The sequence below is a fragment of the Neofelis nebulosa genome, chromosome 9 (genome assembly GCF_028018385.1).
Source record: "Neofelis nebulosa isolate mNeoNeb1 chromosome 9, mNeoNeb1.pri, whole genome shotgun sequence".
Taxonomy (NCBI): domain Eukaryota; kingdom Metazoa; phylum Chordata; class Mammalia; order Carnivora; family Felidae; genus Neofelis; species Neofelis nebulosa.
The window spans coordinates 96,422,709-96,449,265 of NC_080790.1; the positions used below are offsets into that span (position 1 = coordinate 96,422,709).

Here is a 26,557-nt window from a genome sequence, read left to right on the forward strand (position 1 = left end):
TACCCTCCCCACCCCACTCCAGCCACAAGACGGGCCTCCGTATGGGCCCCTGACAGGTCCCATTGTGATGCCAACACAACAATACGGCAAGACTCGACCTGCCCAGTCTGCCTCCTCCCCAGGCACCTCGGAGGGCAGTGCTGCACGTGCCACGGGCCTGGCCGCCATGCTGCATTTGCCCTCGTCTCAAAAGGACAATCAGGGAGAGCACATGTCCATCCGTTCATGGGGCCGAGACCAACAGTACAGAACAATGGCAGTCACCAACCTGTTCACTGGGGTTTAGCTCTGAGCTCAGCAAGTAAGCACTATTTAATTAGTCACCTAATTAGTGACAGGCCACACTGAAGGTTTCAGATGTCCTCAGACAAACGTAAAGATAAAAAAGTCTAATTAAGCTGCAAGCGCTGGGCTGGCTGCTGCCAGATCCCACAGCTGTGCCGGATATGCAGCCCCATAACAGGAGACCTGGTCATCTGGGCACAACTGCGGCTCTGCAAACGTGACCTCCTCAGTTCAAGCTATTCTTAGTGGCCCCCACGCACCCAACCTGATGAGGGATCCATGTTTAGGTAGAAAATCAGAGATTTTACCCCTTGATGAGATTCTTTGGGTTTGTCTTTGTTTGTTTGTTTGTTTTGTTTTTGTTGAGAAAACTCTTTGTGGTGGTAGAAGTGGAAGAGGTGGGCCTGGGCCCTGCCACCCACCAGCGCTTTCTGTGAATCCAAGTGTGTGTTTCTCTAGGCGCACAAAGGGTTGTTGGGATACCACCCGGGGCTGCTTTCAGTCACTGTCATCCCAGGATGCCACTGCAGGCTCCTCAAGAGATTCTTTACTTCAGAATTTAATTAGGAAGGATTTTAAAACAATGGATTAAAAGGAGCTGCTCCATAATTAGGAGTAAATAATGTAACGCACTGAAGCAGGGAGACACAAGAGCTGAAACAGAATAAACCAGTAACTGCTTCAGCTCAGTGAGTTCATGCCCTAGAGATAGCGAAGAAACCGTTCTGTGTAATTTGTTTGGGGGGGGGGGGTGCTATCTACTTGGGACACTGTCTGGGACAGGGCCTGGGGCTCTGCATTGCTAGCGAGCTCCCAGGTGATGGTGACGCTGCTGTTCCACCGGCCACACTATAAGAAGGACGTGAAACGTAAGACGAGTTCACAGACCTGGTTCCCACCCACCCTTTTTGGGGCATGGCATTTCTCCTTTTCTCTTTAAAAAATGATTTTGGAGTACTTCAGTGGAAAGCTTGAAGTATTCAAAGCATGACATTTTGGGGGTTCGGCAGAGAGGGACTTCATGCATGAGGTGGCTGGTGAAAATATAACCTCTTAACATTTTGTGGGAAAGAGCCTCCTGCTCTCTGAAAAGAGCTTTCAGACTTCGTTGCAAAGCTCTCCTCCAGGAAATAGTGTTTCCCTGACAGGTGATAGATGCTCACCTCCAGGCCTGGCTGTGAACCAAGAAGATGAAGTTCCTTTTAGGCCTCAGATAAGATTGGTGTTCCTTGGGTGACAGATCTTTGGGCTGGCAGGACCATGGGAGTCCCTGCCATGACCTCAGCACAGTGAGGAAGACAGGCCATAGCACTGATTGGCAGCAGAAGGGGGCTGACAGCTGAGGCCAGGTTCTTTCTGCTTTTCCCCATGATTGGGGTTTTAGACAAGTCTTATTAATACAAGTACTGAGAAGGATAATATATATGAAATACTTATACTGTCCAAGCCAAGAACATTCATTCCCAAAGAAGTGGGGCAGCCAAGTGAACATGACCTATCAATCATGAGAACCATAATTTAAAAATAGTTCAGGTCCATCATGTGAATGTCTTGGGATGCTGAAGAACCTAAATAATTCACAATAAAATGTCTTAAGAACTGCCTTTCCCTTCCAATTCACTGCCCTCTACACCATAGGATAAGTGGGGGTTTCCTCCTCTTCATGCCCTACACCAAGTAAGTTCCCCTGGTCCTGACTCGATGCCAGCTGTTGGTCTCCTACTCAGCTCCTGGTGATCACCATGGAAATCCATGCCCTGGCAGGGAAGGTTATCAGGAAAGGCCAGGATATGCATGTGGCTTGAGCTCACACTGGCCATAGGGTGGGGTGTTGGGGCCCAAACACATTCCCTCCTGGGCTCCTCTTGGAGTTTCTTGGACACAGTATCCTGAGAAGATAAATGCATATGCCCTGGGGCACGGGGAACAAATGAGCTGAGGCTCACCCTGACCCTGAATTACCCTACACCCCCACCCTTCTCCATCAGCCAGTCAGGAGCCTCAGGAAGCCTGACAGAGTTTGCAGGAAGCTGTGAGAGCAGGGCTACCGCTCTTTAGCTCAGCCCTGGAAGACTGAATAGGGGTGGAAGGGTGGGAGCACCCCAAGGGATACTGGTATGTGTCCCTAAGAAAACACTTGTCATACATGTCACTGGGAACTGGGGCCCAGGAGACCTTGACCAGGTAAGGACATGAAGATGCAGGGGGACCCACAGGCCTGACAACCAGAGATAAGGTGTGTCTGTGCAGATGTAACTGGATGGGTAACAGCAAAGGACCAGATAGAATGCTTTACCAAAAAAAAAAAAAAAAAAAAAAAAAAAAAAAAATTGAAACATCATGTTCACTATTCTCCCCTTGCATAGAGCCTTGTCCTACCGTATTAGTTGATGACTAAGGGCAAATCCCTTCGGCTCCCCCAGTAGCACCTTAGCACTTGAGGAAAGAAGGATGTAACAAGGGGTAAGAATTTGTACAAGGATTGCCTTTGGTGTCCTTTGAAGAGGACAAATGCTTTCTAATTTTTTTGCATGCACACAACACGAGGACAAAGGGTTGTCTGTTTAGATTCCAGATGACAGGATTATCAGGCTTTCTGGAAAAAGAGGTTGCTGTACTGGGCCTCAGATGGGTTTTGCAGGAACTGAAGTGCCTCAGCTGAGTCTGATAGTGTGGTGCAGGAACTCAGGAGGGCAATTTTTCTAAATCTTGCCTCTAAAATCTGGATTCAATCCTCATTGGAGGTCAGTGTCTGGTGATCACTTCCATTTCATTTCGGGTCAAATCATTTATAACATCTAGTTCAAATGCAGTTAAGCTGGTAAGTAAAATATGCAGTAGGTTACTATGGTGATTGCTAATTTAAAATAATTAGGGAAAATAATGAGAAAACTATTTCCTCTGTGAAGGATTCAAGATCCGTAAACTGATACCAGTCTATTTTTAGTATACGTAATCTGTAACGATGACAGAGAACTGTGAGTACTTTAAAATACTTTAAAAAGGTCTGTCTGATTGAGGAATTTAATCAACCAAGTACTTATATCCAAATTTATTCTTGTCTTTATTAAATCTAAGTTGATTCCACAAAAAGAAAATGATATGTATATATCTTAATGTAATCATTTAAAATAAGACCATGACTAAGTATGTAGCTGAATGAAGATTTCAGACCTGTTTCTGGTAACTTCTTGACTACTATTTCACAAGTCCACACTGATAAATCACTCAGAAATGGTCACATATGACTTGCTGCTCAGAGTCTTAGATGAAGAGACCCCTCAGAATGAGGAGAGCCCTCAAACTGTAGTGTGGCACACACGGGAAAATGGATGTTCCTGGGTGCTTCTCATTATTTCTTTCTTGCAATGAAAGATTGCTATAGACTGACCACAATATTTAAAGCATGTGAGCTCTGTTGCTAATTTCAATAATGACATGTGACTTATTTCTGATTAACTAGGGGTATGATCCAGATAACTGAACAAATTGGCTGGAAAGTGAAAAAAATCTTTATCTGGTTAATGTGATGTCAAATGAGCAAAGTAACCATTCGGGATTAGCTTGTCTCCTTATCAACTAAGTGCAAACACCTGGGAGGGGTCATTTCCTCCACCCCTTTCCTTGTCTAACCCTTAACCCTCACCCATCTTCTTTGGACCAGTACTTTTGCTGGCTTCTGGAGGAGTGCTAGTGGGGAGCTTTTTCCCATCTTCTGCTTATCTTTTAGCACCTACAGTTTTGAATAGGAGCTAAAATTTCTCATGTGATCCTGAGCAAGAGATTTAGAAAAAACTGGACTCTTGATTCAGGAGTCTGTGGTTCTCCAAAGCCAAGCTCTTTTTTTTTTTTTTTTTTAAACGTTTATTTATTTTTGGGACAGAGAGAGACAGAGCATGAACGGGGGAGGGGCAGAGAGACAGAGAGACACAGAATCAGAAACAGGCTCCAGGTCTGAGCCATCAGCCCAGAGCCCGACGCGGGGCTCGAACTCACGGACCACGAGATCGTGACCTGAGCTGAAATCGGACGCTTAACCGACTGAGCCACCCAGGCGCCCAAAGCCAAGCTCTTTTAAGACATCTATGAGACTATGAGACTTTACTGGGGCACCTGGGTGGCTCAGTCGGTTAAGCATCAGACTTTGGCTTAGGTCATGATCTCACCATTTGTGAGTTCGAACCCTGCATCAGTCTCTGTGCTCGGAGTCTGGAGTCTGCTTCAGATTCTGTGTCTCCTTCTCTCTCTGCCCCTCCCCCACTTGTACTCTGTCTCCCTCTCTCTCAAAAATAAATAAACATTAAATTTTTTTAAAAAGACATCTATGAGAGTTTTTTAAAAAAAATAAATGAGCAGGGATGCCTGGGTGGCTCAGTCACTTAAGCATCCAACTCTTGATTTCAGCTCAGGTCATGATCTCACAGTTTGAGTTCGAGCTCTGCGTCGGGCTCCTCACAGCTTGGAGCCTGGGATTCTGTCTCTCCCTCTTTCTGCCTCTCCCTTGCTCTCTCTCTCTCTCTCTCTCTCTCAAAAAATAAATAAATAAACTTTAAAAAAATAAAAAAAAAAATAAATGAGGAAACCAAGTCTGAGAGAAAATGAGGTAACACGTCTAGGGTTCTGCATCATGTGCTGGTGATGCCAGGCCATGAACCCAAGTTCTTGGACAATAACCCAGGGCTCTTCCTGTCAATGAGGGGCTGAAATTCAGTGAGCAGATAGAGAGCTAGTCAGGGGAAGCTGAGAATTCTTGGGAATCACCTATCAGTAAAATGTGCTCTGAAAGGAAACCCATTTAGTGCTGTGAGGATTAAAAAAAAAAACAGCACTGAAGGGATGTGAAGGCCTCAGTCTTCCCTGGGGGGTTTTACTCTGTTCCCTGGCACCTAAAATGCAGGGTATGGAAGAAAGGTCCTGGTTTGTCTGCCATTTCAGAAAGCCTATTTGTGATGTGCAGTGTCAAAACTGGTTCCCAAATCTGCCTGATCATATGGAGCACTTGCTAAAATGTAGATCCCCAGAGCCCTCCCTGGGAGTTCCTGATTCTGTGTTCTGTGTTCCTGTCTGGTGCTGAGTCTGGGAGTCTAACAAATGCTCTAGGTGATTCTTATGATTCAACAAATGAGGGAAACACTAGTATAGACTAAGGTTGGCAAAATTCTAGAAAGGGTCAGAGTGTACGTATTTTGAGCATTGCAGGCTAAACAGTCCCTGTCACGGTCTCTCAAATCTGCCACTGTATCAAGAAAACAGAGACAACATATAAATAAATGTGACTGTGTTCCAATAAAGTTTTATTTACAAAAGCAGGTAGAAAGCCACATTTGACCCAGGAGCAATAGTTTGCCAACCCTCAGTCTAGTATATTTCACTGCTTCATCAATCCACCTAGGCAAGGTATATGGGGTGGCAAAAAAACTTCAGGTCTTTTCTTTCAAAACAACCTTTCAGGTATAGAAGAGAAGAGCCTCTTTAAAAATAAACAAATAAAGTAAAACAACTCACCAAAATACCAGCGTCTCTAGGAAGGAAATTCCAACACTGGATGCACCAACCACAACAATCTTGGCATTGACAGTTATTTTCGGTTCCAATGTTAGTTTTCTATTTGTATGGTTCAAGGCGTAACCCAACTAGAATAAAAGATACAAAGAAAAAGAGAGACTTAAAGAAGATGTAGCTGAGTCCGTGCTTCCAGATTGGCAATTATGTAGAAGAGTTATTTAACCAGGACACTACTGGCAAATCAGACTAAATGCCCATGCACAGCCATGGTGAAATTTATGGAAAATAATTTTTAAGATATTAACATGAGTTTGGGAAAATACCTAGTACCTAGTCTGGCTCACATAAAAATACTTGGTTTACATAATTTTTTTCTTATTGCTGATGGATGTTTCTTACAAAACTGAGGCCCTTTATGATTAGAAACAATGAGGTAAATAATCCCACAAGAAGATAGACAAGTTGCTCCTTAAGAATCCATAGTTTTATGAAAGGTCTCAACCTTTCCTTCTGTCCAAGATCACCCTGAAAACTTGAACAACAATGAGATTACAATTGTTGGATAATTTAAGGCAAATATTAATTCTTTCCATTCTGCGTCCCTCACACCACTTAGCACAGTGCCTTGCACACATGTGTTCAGTAATTTGTAGAATGACAAACCTTAGTTGAATGACAAAAACATGTTGGATGATTAAGAGTTATTCAAACTTTCAGATGCTCTGAGGTCAAGGAGAACTCTTAGAAGCAGAGAAGGTAACTGGCGATCATTTTATTTTATTTTATTATTATTTTTTTTTAATGTTTATTTTTGAAACAGAGAGAGTCAGAACATGAATGGGGGAGGGGCAGAGAGAGTGAGACACAGAATTGGAAGCAGGCTCCAGGCTCTAAGCCATCAGCCCAGAGCCTGATGTGGGGCTCGAACTCACGGACCTCGAGATCGTGACCTGAGCTGAAGTCGGACGCTTAACCGACTGAGCCACCCAGGCGCCCCTACTGGTGATCATTTTAATGCCCATGTTTGGAAAACTTTCTTGAGTTGATTTATTTGATTCACTTTCCTGCAAAGGCTTCAGTGGAAGCAGTAAATGTATGAAGGAAAGATTTACAAAGATAAAAAGAGTAGGGTATTCTTGAAAGGATGTTCTATTGTGTCGATAGTCCTTAGTTCTATTTTTTTTTTAAGTTTATTTGTTTATTTTGAGAGAAAGGGAGAGAAAGAGCATGTGGGGGAGGGGCACAGAGAGGGAGAGAGAGAGCGAGAGAGAGAGAAACCTGAGCAGGCTTTGCATTGTCAGTGAACCCATGAACCATGAAATCATGACCTGAGCCAAAACCAAGAGTCGGATGCTTAACAAACTAAGCTACCTAGGAGTGCTCCCTAACCCCACCTTTTTTCAGTTTGACCTTAGTTCTATTTTTAATTCATTAATTCAACATACATTTTTATTTGATGTCTGGAAGAATTACAACTGACTTCTCATCAGTTACAATGGAGTCCATAAGGCAGTGGAATGACAGCCACACCAATGCACCCCACTCAGTTAAATTCTCATCACATCAGCATTAACTCATCCTACAGCTCAGAGATATTAAAATTCCAATAGACCAAATCTATTTTGAATTTTCTTAAAATCGTGAGTTACTAAGAGTTTGGAAATCCAGTAGGCTAATGGTAAAGTCCTATGTAAATCTTGGCTCCCACTGACCTTCCAGTGCCTGAGGTAGCTTGGATGTGGCCACATGCTTTGCCATCCACCAAGGAACATGTGAAATTTAGAGGATAGAACCCTTATCTCTAGCTCTAGCTAGCCTAGCAATATGGAGGTAGAATAGGTCTTGACCCAAATAATGTAATATAATGTAATGTTTGGATATTTTAGACTCTCCATAATTAATGCTGCTGGTGCCTTTCAGCATGCTCCCACCTTTAATGAGGCACACCATGAATTCTGGAAGAGATTGAGCTTGCTCCCATCTTTAAGAGGGGACTCCAATTGACATAAACCAAGTCACATAACCATACCCTCCTTGCTCAATAATTGGCCCAGGATAGACACATGACCTATGTTGGCCTAATCAGACTGAATCCCAGGACTTTTATATGGTGGTTGAAAAAGAGAAACCTCTTGCCTTCTAGATAGTATTGGGGTATAGATGTGAAGCCTGAAATGGTATAGTCATCATGACACCAAGCAGGAAACAATCCTGGTTGAAGCTCCAACAGAATCACAGAGACATGGAACAGAAATTCCTTTCAGGGTTCTTGGGTGGCTCAGCCAGTTGAGCCTCCGACTTTGGCTTAGGTCATGATCTCACAGCTTGTGAGTTTGAGCCTCACATTGGGTTCTGTGGGGCTTGCTTTGGATTCTGTGTCTCCCTGTCTCTCTGCCCCTCCCCCACTTGTTCTCTCTCTCTCTCTCTCTCTCTCTCTCTCAAAAATAAATAAACATTAAAAAAAAAAAAAAGAGGGGCACCGGGGTGGCTCAGTTGAGTGACCAACTTTGGCTCAGGTCATGATCTCATGGTCCGTGGGTTCAAGCCCTGCATCCGGCTCTGTGCTGATAGCTCAGAGCCTGGAGCCTGCTTCAGATTGTGTGTGTCCCTTTCTCTCTGCCCCTCCCCCATTCATGCTCTCTCTCTCTCTCTCTCTCTCTCTCTGAAAATAAATAAACATTAAAAATTAAAAAAAAAAAGAAACTCCTTTCACACTCTGTCTGAAACCCACACTGCCTTTGGAGTCTTCAATTATATGAGCAATAAATATCAGTCAGCTATTACCACAGTAGTGCTACATAACAAACTACCACAAAAGGCATTGGCTTAAAACAGCTGTTGTTTTTCCTCACTCATGCATCTCTGGGTTACAGTACATCTGAAGGCTGGATTCACCTGGGTTTGGCTCCAACTTGCAGATTCCAGATTGGCCTCACATCTCCCTGTCTTTATTTTGATGAGAGATAGCTGGCGAATGTTCTTCTGGCAATGGTAGAAGTGCATAAAGTAAGACTAAGCAATACCTCTTCAGCCTGGCCAAAGCAAGTCATGGGGCTGAGCCCACTACCCATGAGATGGGGAAGGAGATTCACCTGTAGTGGGAGGAACCTCAAAGGGCAGAGCTCAGGGAGAGAGGAATAGCTGGGGAGAAGGATGCAGTCTACCACGTTTCCTCAGTTGTTTCGGACAGCTTGTTTCTTGTATATGCAACTGAAAGTTCCCTAACCTGACACATTTCCAAATGACAATAATGAATGTATCATTAGGGTGAAAAAATGTCTGTTCTCCAAATAAATGTCACGCTAATCTGGCCTAGAAGAATTTCCCAAGAGGGGTCGATGAGGAATTTTTTGAGAAAAGCAGTTAATTCCAGTATATGTGGGTGCCACCATGAACTGTGTTTTGATTGATTTATTTCCAAGACAGGTAGGGTGGCAGCTGATTCACACTCCAGCCAGCCTTGGGTCTGGTGGTTTACCGCAAGGAAGACTGGGAGCATAGAAGTTGGTATTGATGAGAGAGTGTGGGGCAAGCTGAGGGCAAAGTACAGACTAACAGCAACCCCTCCCCCAGGGGGGATATGTACGCTATTCCTTGGACACTCCTGGCTGCCCAAGAACAGGGGGGAAGGAAAGAAAGCAAGTGGCTGACTGATAGAGATCACAGTCATGCAGGACAGGAATCTCCTTCAGTTTACAGATAACTTAGTAAAATGGAAGAAAACGGCAATCTTATCCATAGCCTAATCTCCAGAAACCAACCTATAGACTCTGTTTCCTAACATCACCTTCATCAAGACGTAAGGGGGTTTAAGTGCTTGCCATGGAGTTGTGGGAAACAAAGGCAAATGAAAAATTAAATTTCCTTACTGCCTACAGCCCCTTGACAAGTCCTTGAAACAGGCAGAGTGACCTCCCTGTAGGAGCTCAGCTGCCTTGATGATGATACTTTGCTAGGGGCAAAAGAGCTGAACATTATGCCTGACCCCCCAGGATCCTGTGTCTCCTTAAACACATAAAAATTACTTTGCAAGCCTCATTTATCTTTAACCTCCAAGTATATGTTGGCAGTTCTAACTCCAAGCATATGGCACCTGACGTACATCTGAAGGGTCTCATGACTGAGGTTTTACTAGACAGTAATAAAAGATGTTTTCCTAACAACAGCTAGCCCCTCAAGGTCCTGGAAACCTTGCTTCCAAAATTCCTTAGAGACTTACACTGTCCCTAACCCCTCCCAACCTGAAGGTATATAATCAGTCAGTCTTCACAACCCCAGTTCAGCTCTTTCTGCCCACGGGTCCTGTCCCTGTGCTTTAATAAAATCATCTTTTTGCACCAAAGATGTCTTCAAGAATTCTTTCTTGGCTGTCAGCTCCAAACTCCACTATCACCCCAAAATCCCCTCAGTATGATGGCATTTAATCACAGGTCCAATTAACAGACTTAAAATGCCAGCATCTTGACAGAGGTCAGAACTCCAAGATTCCTTCCACAGGGGTATGTTCAGACATTCCCCTCTGCTATCTGGAAGTGCACATTAACACTGAAGCATAGGCAGTAATGAAATTCCCTGGTAAAGAATTATAACCCATTTATGAAATAGTTCCTGTATCAATGATACAAAGGCAGCTGGGGAACAGAACAGAATGGTTTTTGTTTCCCACACAATAGCTTTAACACCAACAGCTGCCAGGCCTCAGAAATCACCTTTCTAACTGCTGAATACATAAAGTGGCCTCAGGGGTGTCAACAGTTAGCCATCAGTACCAATGATGGTAGGTGTCTCGGGAAAGTGATCAGGCATCACAATGATTTTCAGTAAGCTAGTTTTGTGTCCAGGCTTTAATTAAAAACATATTCATCGTCAGGTATGGTGAAGTGACCTGAAAAAACCACATTTTTCTTTTGTTAGGGTAGATGGTTTTTAAATACCTTGAAAAAAATTCTTCCCAGCCTGGAAATGTCTTTCAGTGATGACCGCAAATTAAGATGGCTTCTGCTGCTTTATAAAGGGTTTATTTTGCCCATAAGCAGGAGTACCAGTCATTTTTTGAAGGAAAGCAGAATATTTCCTCCCTTTAGATTCCTTCAAGCCACAGGTTTCCATAGCAAAAAAACCAAAACCGAAAACAAAAATAAAAACAAAACAAAATAAACCATACCATCAGGTATGGAAGATCCTCTAAGTCAAGCCAGCTTTTCCTTTCTTTATCTGAAGATCCACCGAAAATGCCCAACACACTGGAGACCTAATTTTTTATTCTTGCTTTTTAATTTTCTTAATAGTGAAATAAAAGTAAAGCTTTATCTACTGGCTTATATTTTATAGACAGAAATTAAATGTGCCTTGTGATAGTAAGTCATTTCAAAGATAAAACAGAGGAAATTCTGTAAGCTACTTAACTACATACCACACTGGTGATGACAATATGGGTGAGAAATTAGGTTCTTACCTCCATGTCTTGTGAAGACACTTATAATTCTTTTTTCTAATGATACTAGGTTAGCATTTTTAGACAAATGGATTATTTTATTTTATCTTTTATTTATTTTTATTTTTAGAGACAGAGAGAGTGCAAGTGTGCATGCGCAAGTGGGGGAAGGACAGAGGGAGAGAGAGAATCTTTTTTTACAAAAATGTTTATTTTTGAAAGAGAGAAAAGAGAGCACTAGACGGAGAGGGGCAGAGAATCTTAAGCAGGCTCTGCGCTGTCAGCACAGAGCCCCATGAGGGTCTCGAATTTACAAACCGTGAGATCATGACCTGAGCTGAAATCAAGAGTCCGACACTCAACTGACTGAACCACTCAGGCAGCTGGAGAGAGAGAATCTCAAGCAGGCTCAATGCTCAGCATGGAGCCGGAAGTAGGGCTTGATCCCATGACCCTGGGAACAAGACCTGAGCCAAAATCAGGAGTCAGACACTTAACCAACTGAGCCACCCAAGCACCTCTAGGGATAATTTAATTTTATTTTTATTTAAAAAAAAATTTTTTTTCAACGTTTTTAATTTATTTTTGGGACAGAGAGAGACAGAGCATGAACGGGGGAGGGGCAGAGAGAGAGGGAGACACAGAATCAGAAACAGGCTCCAGGCTCCGAGCCATCAGCCCAGAGCCTGACGCGGGGCTCGAACTCACGGACCGCGAGATCGTGACCTGGCTGAAGTCGGACGCTTAACCGACTGAGCCACCCAGGCGCCCCTCTAGGGATAATTTTAAATGTAGAGATCAACATGTATCCCAGCATGAAGGAATACAACACCTCTTATGGTATATACACAGACCTTCTAAGGCTAAAAGAAATGTTCCTTGAAATTGACCGTGAGTCCCATAATGAGTTTAAAATACAGACTTTCCGTTCAGTCCCAGACAGGAGAGGAAAGAATATTATGGGATTTTCCTGGTAGAAAATTCTAGAGCTGAGCTTGAGGTGGGGAGGGAAATGACAACAAAGATCATGTCAAGGGGGACAGGAGTTGAGATGAGAAAATAGGGAACAGAAATGGGCACAAGTTTAAGTTGTGACATATTTGTCTGTAATTTCCTGTGAGCTTCCGAAGCGCAAGACTTGTCCGTGAATGAGCCGTCAGAGGAGGTTTTGGTTGCTCTTATTAATTTAGTTGGTTTGTTTGCTGCCCTCCACTGAGACAGTTTGCTTCCTGAAGTCAGGAACTACATTTTTGTTTTTTGAGGCATTTGTTTTCTTTGGGTTCTGATTTGCTTATTTTATCTAAATGATTCCTGCCATACATTTTTAGAGATTCAATAAATGGTAAAAGATATATTAACTTTTGGTATAAAATAATATACCATATACCAATATACCATAAAGATAATGGTAAAGATATATTAACTTTTTCATGAGCCCTTCTTAAAGAGTACTGACATGATTTCCACTGATTGAAATTATTTTAGTTGGTTCTTTGCCAGTTGCTTAAATGAGCAAACAAATGATTTAGACATAATCAGAACTACTTGGGATTCAATCTGATCTTTTTACTAAAAATGATGTTGATGTACACAGTCATTTGAATTTATGCCCTGATTCACATACAGTTACCAAGAGACCTTAAATTCATAGTTTGGAGTTTCATGCATATTTGTTAACTATTTTGTGTTAAAATTAAAACTAAAATTTGTGTTAACTATTTTGTGTAAAATTGCTCAAAATGAAATTTTGTCTGATAGACTTTAGTTCTGTGTTTCCACATCCGGTTTGGTTTCTCTTATGCACTTACTTAAAATGAGTTAGAATGACTACAAAAGCATTATTAAAACTCAATTTCAGTAACAGATCCCAAATCAGAAGTTACTGAAATTACAAATAGGCCAATAAACTAGGAAGCAGTCAAAATAAATATAAATGATGCTACATAATAAATGCAAGGTTCATACTAAAATGGAATATGATAATGTCTATGGTGAATTTTTTTCTAATGATACCATTTCATTCGGAGGTTATGTTCAACTTCCAGGATCATTAGACATGGCACCATTAGCCCGGTGGCAAGGTTTGGGCTTGTTTTCTTAATTCTGCTACTGGTTGAAATTCTGAGCCTCTTTTCCTTAAATATCAGTTTCCTCAGGTGTAAAATGGAAGTAAATTACACAAACCTCTGCCTTCCTCAGCAGGCAAACATGGGAACTATTCATTAAACAACATCTACAAATACTTTGAGCTTTTCAGGCAAAGATGTTACACAAGGTAAAATTGCACATCCTCTCTCCCATCTGCAATATGAAAGGCAAATCTTCGAAAAACACATTTTAAAAGGGCAAAACAATGAGCTCAATTTTCAGCTCCACACCCATGTATATATATTTTTCTCACAGAAAGCTTCCAAAGACTTCAAAGGGAGCTCTGTCCATGCAAGGAAATGGAAGATGGGGAGATCCAAAGCCATTAGGAATAGAATTTCTGAAATTCTTAATAGGCCTCCTTTTCCTTCATAAATGTAATTTTTTTTCTTATACTTCTGTATTACCTTTTTTTCTCTTTTTGAGGCTCTTTGTTTCCCAATATGATCAAAATAAATGACAGATTGATATCAGTGTCAGTTTCAAATTTCAAAGTTCACAAGTTACCCTCTTTGGGGCAAAGTATTGCCATTATTTACCAAATAAAGAAAGGGTAGAGAGGAACAGATATGTAAAAGAGAACTAATAAGTGAGAAATCACTTCCACAGATACAAACTACAATTTTGGAAAGCCTTTCAGCTAAAATCATTAGAAGTGTTCAAGAATCTGATATGAACACCAATGCCAATATCCTGACAGAGCAAGAAAAAACTGTGAAGAAGATGCTATGATTTTGAGCCTTGCTTTATGAAGGATTCTCTTAACTTTCCCAACACTTTTTGTAGCCCAAGCACTTCAGAAAAATGTGAACTGCCTATGGTATCTGCTGAGAGCAATGATAACCCAAGGACACTTTCTCACTTGCATTCTTTTTTTTTTTTTTAAGTAGGCTCCATGAACAGCATGGAGCCCAACATGGGGCTTGAACTCACAACGGTGAGACCAAGATCTGAGCTGAGATCAAAAGTCAGACCCTTAACTGACTAAGCCACCAAGGCACCCCTCTGGGTTGCATTCTTTTTTTTTTTTTTTAATGTTTATGTATTTATTTTGGGAGAGAGAGAAGGTGGGGGGGAGGAGGAGAGAGAAGGAGAGTGAGAATCCCAAGCAGGCTCTGCACTGTCAGCACAGAGCCCGACATGGGGCTCAATCCCACAAACTGTGAGACCATGACCTCAGCTGAAACCAAGAGTTGGACGCCTAACCCACTGAGCCACCCAGGCTCCCCTGGCTTGCATTCTTAGCATGATAAAGAGCATACCCCAAATCATGCTACATGGGCAGAGTGGGCTGTGGTTAGTGAATGATCTACTCCAGGTACACTCTAGGCACTCATGAAATATGTGGGAGGCGAATGAAGCCCTCTGCAAAGTTATTAGTTAATACTACCCATGAAGAATTGTTGTTTAAATAATTATATATCTTTAATTTCTTTACATTCTTCACATTATCCAGGGCAGACAGTGGGAGCATAATAGATTCTTGTGGCATTCTCCCACATAGATTGAATCCTACCTGAAAGAAAGAGGATTCCTGTATAAATTAGGGTTGGGCTTGACTGCCTAAAACAGAAAACCTAGCTTAAACAGAAAATAGCTTTAACAGGATGGAAGACAATTTCTCTTTTACGCAAAGGGAATCTGGAAATATGAAGTCCAGGGTTGCTGAGTACCATAAACTTATCAAAGACCCAGACTTTTACCTGCCTAACTCCCCATCTTAGTGCAAGGTTTCCATCCTCACAGATGGCCCAGGATGGCTGCTGGAGATCAGACATCACATCCCCACTCCAGGTAGCAGAAAGAAGAGAAGGGGGAACAAAAAAGGAGCCTCCCTCCTAGCTGAGCCACTCCCTTTAAGCGTCCTTCCCAGAATTCCCATTCCAACTACATCTGCCTCCATCTCAGTGGCCAAAACTGAATCATATGGTTATGCCTGATGCAAGGGAGGCTGGGAAAGAGTTGGGTGCAATGCTGCCTTGGATAAAATCGAGGTTCCATTATTAAGTCTAAAGGGAGCAATGGCTATTGGGGGCAACCTAGTGGCCTTTGCCATAGTTCCTTAAACTGCTATAATACATTGCATAAACTTCTTCAACTTGCATTTTTCTTATATTGCTCTTATCAACTCCATCTGTACCAATCCTTTGTACACCCTTATTCCTCATCTGGATATTCTCATTATTTTGCAAACATTATAAAAAGTGAAAATCATTGCCACCCTATGGCACTCGCTTGTGGCCATTCTTACACATTTACATTAGAAGAAAAGTGTTTTGGGAGTTGAGTTGAGTGACCTTTACTGGATTTCATCGATTCTAGGAGGCACACTTTTTTCACATCTTGGCATCCCTGAAATCAACCTCACAGTCAATATCATCTTAATCACTGCAGTCAGCAGGCAGCGGCAGTGACACAATTCCTTTCCTGGGTGTGGGTGACTTGTTCATGGCTATTCACTGGCATAACTTCCAGAGAATCCTGTGTGTTATGTGTGCAACTGCTACTGACAATGTCTTCAAAAAGACTGCAGCATGATTTGGCATTAAAATGAACACTTACTGTGTTCCCATAAAGGCCTGAAAACTGAACAGCAGGGTGCAAATTTGATATTAGTGAAGCAAATATTAGTCATTGGAGGAATGGCTGTCATTCCATATTTTCTTGCAATGCAAAAATCAAGTGCTTTATAGGAGCAAATAAAGGATGACAGATACCCACAAGTAGATACCTGTGTTACATTTTGTTACTGAGACACCAGCAAAAGTTTTATTTCCATCACATAGCAAACAGTGCAATTGAAGGGAATGTAAATTGCCTCTCTTCTCTGAATAGATGAAAGAAATTTCAAAGCAATGAGATTTATATGACTGATTCATATTCTATTCAGGACTCCCATTAAAACATTGTGTCATAGCTTAATTTGCCATTTTTTTTTCCTTCATGGTACATAAAATAAGGTACAATTTATAAATGATAATGTCTTAGATTTGATAAATTGATTTACTTGTTTTTAATTAAGTAACTGCCCCTGACAAGCAGCTCATAAAATCATTAAAAGTTTGATTGCTTTGGGGTGCCTGGGTGGCTCAGTTGGTTGAGCGGGCTCTAGATTTCAGCTCCGGTCATGATCTCACAGTTTGTGAGTTTGAGTCCTGCATCAGGCTCTTTGCTGGCAGTGCAGAGCCTGCTTAGAATTCTCTTTCCTCCCACCCTGTGTCTCTCTCACTCTCAAAATGAATAAATAAACTGTAAAAAGAAGTATTATTGCTTTGATGCATACATGAGCATTGGCAAGGGAGATCCACTGATGGTTTTTCAGAGACACAAGATTCACTGATCCCCAATGTCAGGCACACTGGCACGTGTACCACGATAACCTCAAATGGTTCCATATCCCTTCCTTCCTACCTTGAGTCATGTCACATGTTTATTTTTTTTTTAATTTTTTTTAATGTTTATTTTTGAGAGAGAGAGAGAGAGAGACAGACAGAGTATGAGCAGGGGAGGGACAAAGAGTGAGAGAGGGAGCCATAGATTCTGAAGCAGGCCCCAGGCTCTGAGCTGTCAGCACAGAGCGCGACGCAGGGCTCGAACCCACGAACTGTGAGATCACGACCTGAACCGAAGTTGGACGCTCAACCGACTGAGCCACCCAGGCGCCCCTCATGTCACGTGTTTAGAAATGTCCCCAGAGCCTCTGCATCACCTTAGTTGAATCTTGTCTGGCATGTTTCAGCTACTTGACACTCCAGGTATCATCTTTCATACAGTGTCCCCTACAAAGGGAAGAAATGACTTCTCCAGTGTGAACACACAGGGAAAGGCAGGAATGAAGCAAATCCCTGGCAAGGAAATGGTTTGCAGGATCAATAACCTGATCCTGTATTGTTTTCAAAGCACAAATTACTACTACAGTGCATAGGTCTCTCTTGAGAAACGTCATTGCTGCTTAATTATTCTCAATTTCTATATCTCCATGAAAGACCCACTTGCGATAAAATAAAATGAAGGTATGGCCTCAAAGGTTTTGCAAACACTCAAATTCAAAAGTGAAGGAAGGCACTCCTCCTGTTAAATAATGCCCTTCTGGAGTGATGACATTCTCTTTTACGTATCTGAAGACAAGAATGGTCCTCCAGGTATTAAATGAAAATTGCATATCTGAATGTGTTTACAATAAAGAATTTAACTCTGAATGTCTTAATAATTAGGCAAAGAATCAGAAAAATAATCCGTGATAAATTTATTTTCTTGAGATTTTTGTTAAATTAAAAAAAAAGTTGTATTGTTTGTTGTTTTCCTTTTCTAAAAAAGTAAGAGTGAGGGTTATGGAGAATGTATGGGGTATCATCCATCTGAATACTACTTGCTTAAAGAAAGAGGACCTCCAGTCATCCTCTTTCCATTCCACATCATAAAGGATGGGACATGTAGCTTATCAGGGATGCCTGAACAGTTGATACTTAGCCACTGGCTTGAAAATATTTTGCACTTAATATCATGGAAGTAGACTGGAATCTTCCCTCATACCTACAGAAGGAACTTACATATACATAGCAGAGAGTTACAATGTCACAGAGTCCTGTCCCTAGTCAGAGAAATAATTAGAAAAAGTATTCGTATAAAATTCCAAAGCCAGTCTAACTTGGTGGAGAAGGCAGGTGGATACGTGGAATGATTCTGAGGGCATTAAGATAAGCCCATTCAGTATCCTGCTGCCTGAAATTCTGCCATCAAAACTTTAATGTAGAGCTTAATGCAACAATGTCAACTCAACAAATACACATTGAGCATCTACCATGTGCCAAACACTGACCAGTGTGCTGAGGTAAGAATGAGGCATGGTTCCCATCTTTAATTCTCATTAAGTCAGATGACAGACCTATAAACAAATAAAATACAGTATATAAAATGCAGTGATAAGGGTAGTGTGTCAGGAAGCTATTGCTGTGTAACAAACCAACCCAAAACTGAGTGAATCGAAAGAACAAACATTCTTTAGCTCAGGTTACTGTGGGCCAGCAGTATGGGCTGTGCTGAGCTAGGCAGTTCTTCTGGACCCAGCTGGGAGGCTGTCGGATCAGCTGATGTTTGGGTGGTCTAGGATGGCAAGGAAGTCTTCTTACATAAAGTGCTGGCTGAGCTGGATTTGAAAGGATCAATATGTCCAGATGGACAAGGGAGAGAACAACTTTCTGGATGAGAGGCGAAAAGCCAGGACAAGGGTCTGCAAGGGTGACACATCCCACTGAAATACAGATCAGTCTTTACTAATGCATTTTCAGGTGATGTCCCCAGAAGGCAGGATGGTCCTGCCTGGACAATACAGGAAGCAGACACAGAAGGGGATGCAAGGAGTGGAGCAGGAGTCTGGAGAGGAAGCTAGGAGAGAAAGCCAATGACCAACTGTGTTCATGCTGCCATCTCCCACCTTTGGACACAGAATAAGATGAGAACTTTCTATTTGTTCTCCCAGGGGATGAGCTGTTTGCTCAGGTTGAGTACCTGGATATTTGCACTGCTGGTTTAGGCCTCGGGTTCATTTGTTAGGAAAATGACACCTGTGGAGGAGAAGTCATTTTCCTGAGCATCTCTGTCCAAGTGAGTGCTATTCCACAGATACAGCTTTTCAATCTTGCTGTCTCCCCAACATTTCTTTATTTTCACCCCTGGTTCTTTTCAACACGGCCTGCATGTCCTGACTCTAATTTTCGTTTGGAAGGTGTGCCTTCAAGCATGTTTTCAGTCTTTCAATTAGGCTCATTATTCCTGTTGACATCCAATTGTATCTCTGGGTGAGTCTGAAGAAATTAAGCATATCTCTTTCATCTCAAAGCAAACAATGGTTTGTATTCTTTTTCACATGACTTTAAAATTCTGCACACCAAAATGTTCATTGGACTTTTTTGTAAGAGCAATGCACAATGATTGTTTTGAAGGAAGAAGCCTTTCTGAACATTCCTGTGGAGAATGCTAAGGCTAAACACAAAGTTCAAAGGAATTTGGTCAGAATCAATGATTCAAGGGAAGGACTTGCAGGAAGGAAGACAATAAATCCAGACTCTTTTAAATTGAAAAGAAGAGGGCTAGGCAGAAACCTCAGCAGAAAGAAGCTGAAATACTATAAATGGGAGTGGCCACTGCCCAATTAAAGTAGAGAGATATTTTAATAAAACACAGGGAGGCTAATCTCAGTCATTCAGATACTTCATATCAGAGCAGGGAAAGTAAAGGTCTTGGTCCCACTGCGAATTCTTGCAAAAAGAAGAGCTGGGTGTAGGTAAGTGGTGAACCAGTGAATTCTACTCCTGAAACCAGCGTTGTGCTGTATGTTAACTGGAATTTAAATAAAAATTTGAAAAGAAAAAAAAGAAAAGAAGTGCCTACTGCATGGAAGAAATCAGTACAGAACATTCCCACTTTCCTCATTCTTTGAATCAATTCCTAATGATTTTGACAACACTTTTTGGAAAGGCTAATTCCATGCTCTCAACAGAAAATTCTCCAAAATAAGCATTTATATATCTGAAGTTATCACACACACACACACACACACACACACACACACACAGCAATAACAATCCTGCTGTAATTAATTAGTACAAAAGGCCTTGCCATGCCTGGAAGGGGAGCTGGCTTGCCACTGATAGCTGGGAACCACCTATGGGATGGCAGGTGTGACTTTCAGGGTGTTTGGGACCCCACACACAAAATCAAGCAGGAGTCTTTGGGAAAGTATTCCCCTTTGGTTCATTCTGTTCTATGTTCAAACACAAAACTATTTTCAAAAAAGAACCCCCTAAAATCCCTGTTGGTGGGACGGAAGGGAATAGGCAAGCATACTGCCCTGTCTTTACACCTGTGCACCACTGACATCATGCTTCAGTGCAAAGACAGGCCGGCACTTCTAATTTCTCACATGCACGTCAGCGGTAAACAGTCCCAGCGTTCGTGTTAATGACACCATCTGGCGCCTCCCATAACTGTGTAGCATTCGGCTTCCAAACAAGATGTAATGGCAGCAACACATGAAACCCACTGACATTTACAGTAAGGAAATTTATTATCAGTCATCGGTTTGGTATAAATGTGTTTGCATGACTGCTGGGGCTATAAAATCATCACCTTTGCCAGGCAAGCGAAGGTGCAATAAATAATGGATTTTAAGCCATGCATGTACTACCAAATCATTAAACATTTATCACACAGGCACAATAGCATCTTAAGCAACAGTTACCACTTGAAAAATTAATGCCACGTTTGAGGGTTAAATGAAAACCATTTAGTCTAAGCTTTAATGATTTTTAATTTGGTTTGGTATGAAACAGAAGGATTTTTTTTCATTTTTATTTTTTAGCTGAATATGATGTATATATAAATAGCTCTTTTATAATAATTTTCTCATGGAAAACCACCGCCCCATGCTCTTTTGTTAAAAAAAAAAAAGACTAAGAAACATAAACTGAAATGTTTCTTAAAAAAAATCATTGATAAAACCTTTTCAAAACTAGAAATGACACAAGAAAGGTTCTTTAGGAATCAGATTGTATTCTTCCCTTTAAAATCCTTAATGGATCAGTCAGTATGGTTGCAATTAAATCATTTTAACGTGGAATTAAGGAAATAAGTAAATATTAAGTCACAACACACTAAATCCCTCAAGTAATCTAGCCGCATTTGTCCCTATTACTTACTCCTTTAAAATACTCTCCCCACGGGGGGCCTAGTGATTTTCTCTTATGTAGTTGTTCATTGGGTGCCCATAGCTTAAGATACATTCACAGAATAATTCAAAATACAAATAGACTGGGGGATGGTTTTTCGCATTACGTTTATGGAGAATTTATCAAAGAAAACCATTCAAAGGAACAAAGAGGAACCTAGGTGGGAGCCAGTTATTTATTTTCTTCTACATCACAGACCAGGGGAGGCGGGAAGTCAGTGGCTGCCCTTACACAAGCCTCCGCATGCGGGAGGTCAACCAGCAAGCCAGACCTGGACCAACACAGTGGGCTCAGGAGGCTCTGTCATGGGCCACGACAAGGAGGACAGGTTGTTAAAACAACACCATCTCAATGCGTAAAATGATCACCTAGCAAGGGGAAACAGAGCCAGCCCTGTTTGGTGTGTGGCACTGTTTTAAAAAACAGTTTTAGTTAGATATCAAAAACTGACTGAATTAGAGATTTCTAGTTTGTGAGTGAAGCTTAACTCCTTGGTGGGAGCTGTTGTGCAGTTTTATGGGTCTGCAACACTGGGACTTCCCTCTTGAGTATCCTGCCCCCTCCAGTGCACACACCCTGAACAGGCAGTGGGGGAGGAGAGGAGGGGGGTAGCCCTGGAAGGAAGGGCAAGATGGTCTGCAAAGCACATCAAGAAGCCTACATGGGAGCCCTGCTCCTGATCCTTAAATCAATGGAAGGAAGTGTGGAGATCTTCATCTCTGGTAACCATTGTCATCTAAGTGGCTCAGGGGGTTGCCTCCTCTTTGTATACTTTAGAACTGAAATCCAAGGTTTTGTCATGATGAGGGCTTCCTCAAACCCCTGTGGGGGGCGTCTGTTCTCTGGAGAACAGGAGTGGGGGTGTACAGAAATGGAGAAATCACTGCAATGTCCTTCCACGGATATACACGTGCACCCCTCTGCTTATCCCAAGTCACAGGGAGAAGGTCAGTTCTCCTGGGCAGACGGAAGAGTGGGTGGCCACTTGCTCTGCATTGCTATCTGTAAAGACCAGGGAGGCATCATCGTTTTATCCATTACACGAATGAATGGTTAATTAGTGGGATTGTGTGGAAGTGAACCCAATCCATTGGGTACTATCATAAAATGACATGTATTGCTTGAGCCGTGTCATTAAAAATACCAAGTAGGGGAATTTTTCTAAAGCAGCTCCTCTCTCCAATATCCTATGTGAGGGCCACACACTGGCCCAGTCCTTCCATCTGTCACTAATTAATTTAAATATTTCCTAGAGTTCTAGCTGTTATATTATGTGTTCTGGAAATGACAATCAGGGCTCTCCCCAGAGGTAGAGAATCAATGAATAACACCAAGAAGACCTTGCTCATTTCTGTCAAAGTTATGTCAGCTCCCATACACTTTATTAATCATTCTGCCTTCAAGTGTGTGTGTGTGTGTGTGTGTGTGTGTGTGTGACAGAGAGAGAGAGAGAGAGAGAGAGAGAGAGAGAGAGAGAGAAAGCATGCAAGAGCACACCATGGCAAAAACAGCTCTCCTAAGGGTGCGATCCAAGTCGCCAGCCTGAATACAACTGTGAAATGAAAAAAACAGTTAACAATGAAGGAAGAGAAACAAAAAGCAATTCAACAGATGCATGTCATTTTTACTCTTCAGTGTGGATCGGTTTTTCTTGTTAATTATATCACCTATTCTTTCCTTATATTGATAATTACATAATTACATGAAACAGATGGGTGACAGAATGCGCCCAGATGGCGAGAACATAAACAGGCTTACAAATTGCTTATTCTTGAGCATATTATAAAGAATTATTTAATAATACATAGATTTCTATACTTTACACATCTGTTAAGTAGAGCCTTCAAAATAGCAGTTACTTTGTCGTTTTTTTCTTAAACAGACACAATGCCTTCCCCAGGAATTCCTAAGAGGCCAACTGCCATCTAGGTAAAATATTTAACCTTTTCCAAACATTTGGATACCTGAAATTCTAAGCTCTTTTCTGAGTTGGGTTTTTTCCCCCTTTATTAAAAATAGAAATCATGTTTCAAGGGAGTCACAACACCACATAGCTCTGGTCTTCTTTGAGCAAAAAGCTACGGAAGGTTACAAAGAAAAGGAAGGTTTACATACAAAATTTGAAATGTTCGAACTGCATCAGTTGGGCTTCTGTCATGCGAATCATTTCAAATAACTGTGAAATCAAAGGCAAAGCATCAATGCTGTGTCATTGGGTGTGTGTCCCCATGGGACTGCGGCAAGGTGGAGGCGGTTCTCACATGGGGGCAAGGGGCAGGCCCAGGGACAGCCTGGGTTTCTGACAGGTATGAAGAAGGGAAATCAGCTCCTTCCTCCCGGCCCCCACTGTCCCATCGTGTCAGGTCTCTGCTTAAGTGACCCTTACCAGAGAGGCCTTTTCCACCCCCCACCCCTTATCCTCCATCATCTCTCGGGCTTTCTTCTTGCCACCACCTGGCATCGTGTCTCTGTCCATCGTGCGCTTCTCTCACTAGGACACAGGCACCAGGATGGCAGGAATTGCCCACTTTACTGCTGCAGACTTGGTGCTAAGAGCAGGGCCCACCATGTGGTCAGCACACAATAAATCCTGATACAACATTCAAAGGCTATAAATGAAGTCTCCAGCTCTGAGCTTCCTAACCAGGGATGCAGAACAGGCCCCAGGCCCATGTTTAGGCAGAAGAGTCTGCCCACACAGGCAGGGGGGTGACTGTATGAATGTAGGTCCAAACCACGGTGTGTATCAGAGTCTAAACAAAGAACACAGCACCTGGACAAGTGATGTGCCAGGGTAGAGAGGCAGGTTTAGGGAAGGACAAACCCACTTGGCTCTTGGGAAGAACCTGGATAGGGGAGGTAGGGGTGAGGAACAGGACTCCAAAAGCAGGCAAGCAGGCAGTGGTCATCCACTGCTCGGGGAGTTGATTATGTGTAGTACACATGCCTGGAATTCAAGCACTTCTCCAGGACAATGTTCGGATGGTGATTATGTGTACTCTTTGTATGTGCGTGCATGTGGGTATTTGTGTGTATGTGATGGGGGTGGGGAGGGATAGGGAGAGACAAAGAGAGATAAAGTGAGAGAGACAGAGGATGGTTCATAAAAAGCATTTGAGAAGATGAACTGGAAACCTAACTATGTGGTTTATCAAAAAAAAGAGCTCCTAGACCAAAGGTGGCTGTGGGGATTAAGTGAGCTCATTCTTATAAAGAATATGGAATATAACATTTACAAATGTTAACTCTCATTAGTACTTCTCCTGACTTGGCTTGGCTTTTCTTACTTTTAGCATGTTTTTGTATTTGTAAAAAAAATATGAGACAAATTGAATAGTTTTATTGAATTACATAATGTTTTGTTATGTTTTATTCTGCAAAGGAGATTCTTTTGGAATTTGGGCTTGGGGGGCTGTATCCCCCATCTGCTCTCCACTGGGGTGGTTCGCCAGAGGGCAGGCACGTTGGGAAAGAAAAGCCAAGCCACTGGTGTCCTGTCTCACTTCAAGCTCAAGGGAACCGGGATCTCAGCATGGCTGTCCTGAGAGGGGCCAAGGGTTCTTGGGCCCAAGGCAGCATCCTCCAGAACAAACAGCTCCTGCAGAGCAGAACACATAGGGAGAGGGGAGAGGGAAGACAGTGGGAACTTCCCCATGAAGAGCAGAGTCAGGCACCAACATCTGACAAGACAAAATGATAAACCATGGTCATGGACAGGGTACTGGGCATGAGTTGAACTTAGCTATTCAAATGCCTTCAGAGTCTGGCATTTGCTCCTGCCTTTAGGGTCAATCAGATCACCCAGGTGTGTATCCATCTGTGTGTCTATCTCTCAATTGGTGAGTTGTTGGAAGTCATATGGCCCAGGGGGCCACTAGCCGGGGTCCTACCAACACAGAGTGACCCCAGACCCAGTGTGCGAGGAGGGAGGCTGTCTAGTAAACTAATTAAAATGGTTGCCAATTGTATATAATTCCACGGGACATTATCAGACATCTTTGTGACCTGCTCACAAATTAAAAATTGTGATAGAAAAATCCCAGTTCAATTTTTTAAATCAACAATTATCTCTGGTTTCGTTGGAGCACCATACTGAGGGTCAATGAGCAGTGGTGAAAATGGCAATGGTGTTGGCCAGCAAAGCTTCACCGTGGGACCGGAGAGTGCTGCCTGACACTGGCTCTCTGGCAGCACGGCTCCTTTCGGTTAAACACATAAACTACCATAAAAACCTAACAACTACCATGGTGATAATTTCAATGCACTGAATTATATTAAAAAAAACAGAACAAACAAAAACTGGGACATGATTGAAGAGTGGGAGAAGTAGGAACTATGGTAGAGTATGTAATTTATGTTTATTACCAGGGTTTCAACTGCCTGAATGGCTCAGGCCTGCCTGAACTGTAGTTGAGTCATGTTTGACATCTCAAACAAGTAACAATAAAAAACCTTTATGGCTCCCACGTTATTTCCATACCTATTTATTCTATCTCCCCCCTCCCCCCCCCCCGTTTTTAAGCCATCCTTTTTGTTTTCTTCTTGCTTATTAAGTTGGTTACCATGGAGATCATGACATCAGTAATCTTGACTCAGCTTAATGGTCTTGAGGCAACATACAGGATAAAGGTTTTTATTTTCCCTTAAAGAGGTTCAACCCCAGGAACAGCAGTGTGAGGACTGAGGGCAGAGCACTTCCAGCTGCTCCTCCAGTGGAGCTCCTCCTGTGCTGGGAGCAGGTATACCAGGCTCCCTTATCCGAGGCAGCACAGGGCACCCCAGCACGGGCAGGAAGGCAACCATCACTTTGCTTTCCAAGGCCCACTTGATCCTTTGCCTCTGATGTACACAACTGCCATTTTCCCTTCAGAGTTGGTGAGCATGTAAATAAGGACAACTAAACTCAGATGGCTTTATAAAAATTTCTAAGTTGTGGAAAATGTTTCATCCACCTGAGCTCAATGTGAGTGTAAAATCTCTCTAGGTTCCTGGTTGGTTTCCCTGTTTCCCTAGTCTTTCACATCTTCTAAGAGAGCATATCCTACCTTATAAAACTAGAATTTATTTATTTTTTAAATCATTTTATCTATTTATTTATTTCCATCACCTATTCACCCATCCCCACACCCACCTCCCCTCTGGTAACCATCAGTTTGTTCTCTATAGTTATGAGTCTGTTTCTTGGTTTGTCTCTCTCTCTCTTTCTTTTTTTTTTTCCTTTTTAAGCTAGAATTCATTAACAAGATACAACATCTAAAAGCTTTCATGAAAAGACGTAAAAGTTAGGGTTATAATACTTTATAATAGGTGTATCCATTGACATAAAATCACTTAAAAATGAATGGAGCCTATGTTTTTATAGTTCCTCCATGGTCCAGAAGGAGTGGGCCAGCCCCACGAGTAGCCTTCTTGGTCTGTACTCTGTGTGCATATTACTGTTATTATCATGGGGGAGGGC

The 26,557-nt window shown here is 42.2% G+C and overlaps 1 protein-coding gene across 5 annotated transcripts in view; it reads right to left on the reverse strand.

Annotated features, from left to right (window-relative positions):
- The window catches only part of CFAP61 (cilia and flagella associated protein 61), a 282,171-nt gene that overhangs the window by 109,807 nt on the left and 145,807 nt on the right, over positions 1-26,557 (reverse strand). For 3 of the 5 annotated variants that reach the window (XM_058684747.1, XM_058684746.1, XM_058684745.1), the window contains one exon: positions 5,791-5,918. In XM_058684747.1, coding sequence (XP_058540730.1) covers positions 5,791-5,918 — 128 coding nt within the window. Of the gene's footprint in view, positions 1-5,790; positions 5,919-18,186; positions 18,258-24,419; positions 24,780-26,557 lie in introns of those variants that run through there. The other 2 variants (XM_058684751.1, XM_058684749.1) reach the window with 2 other exon arrangements.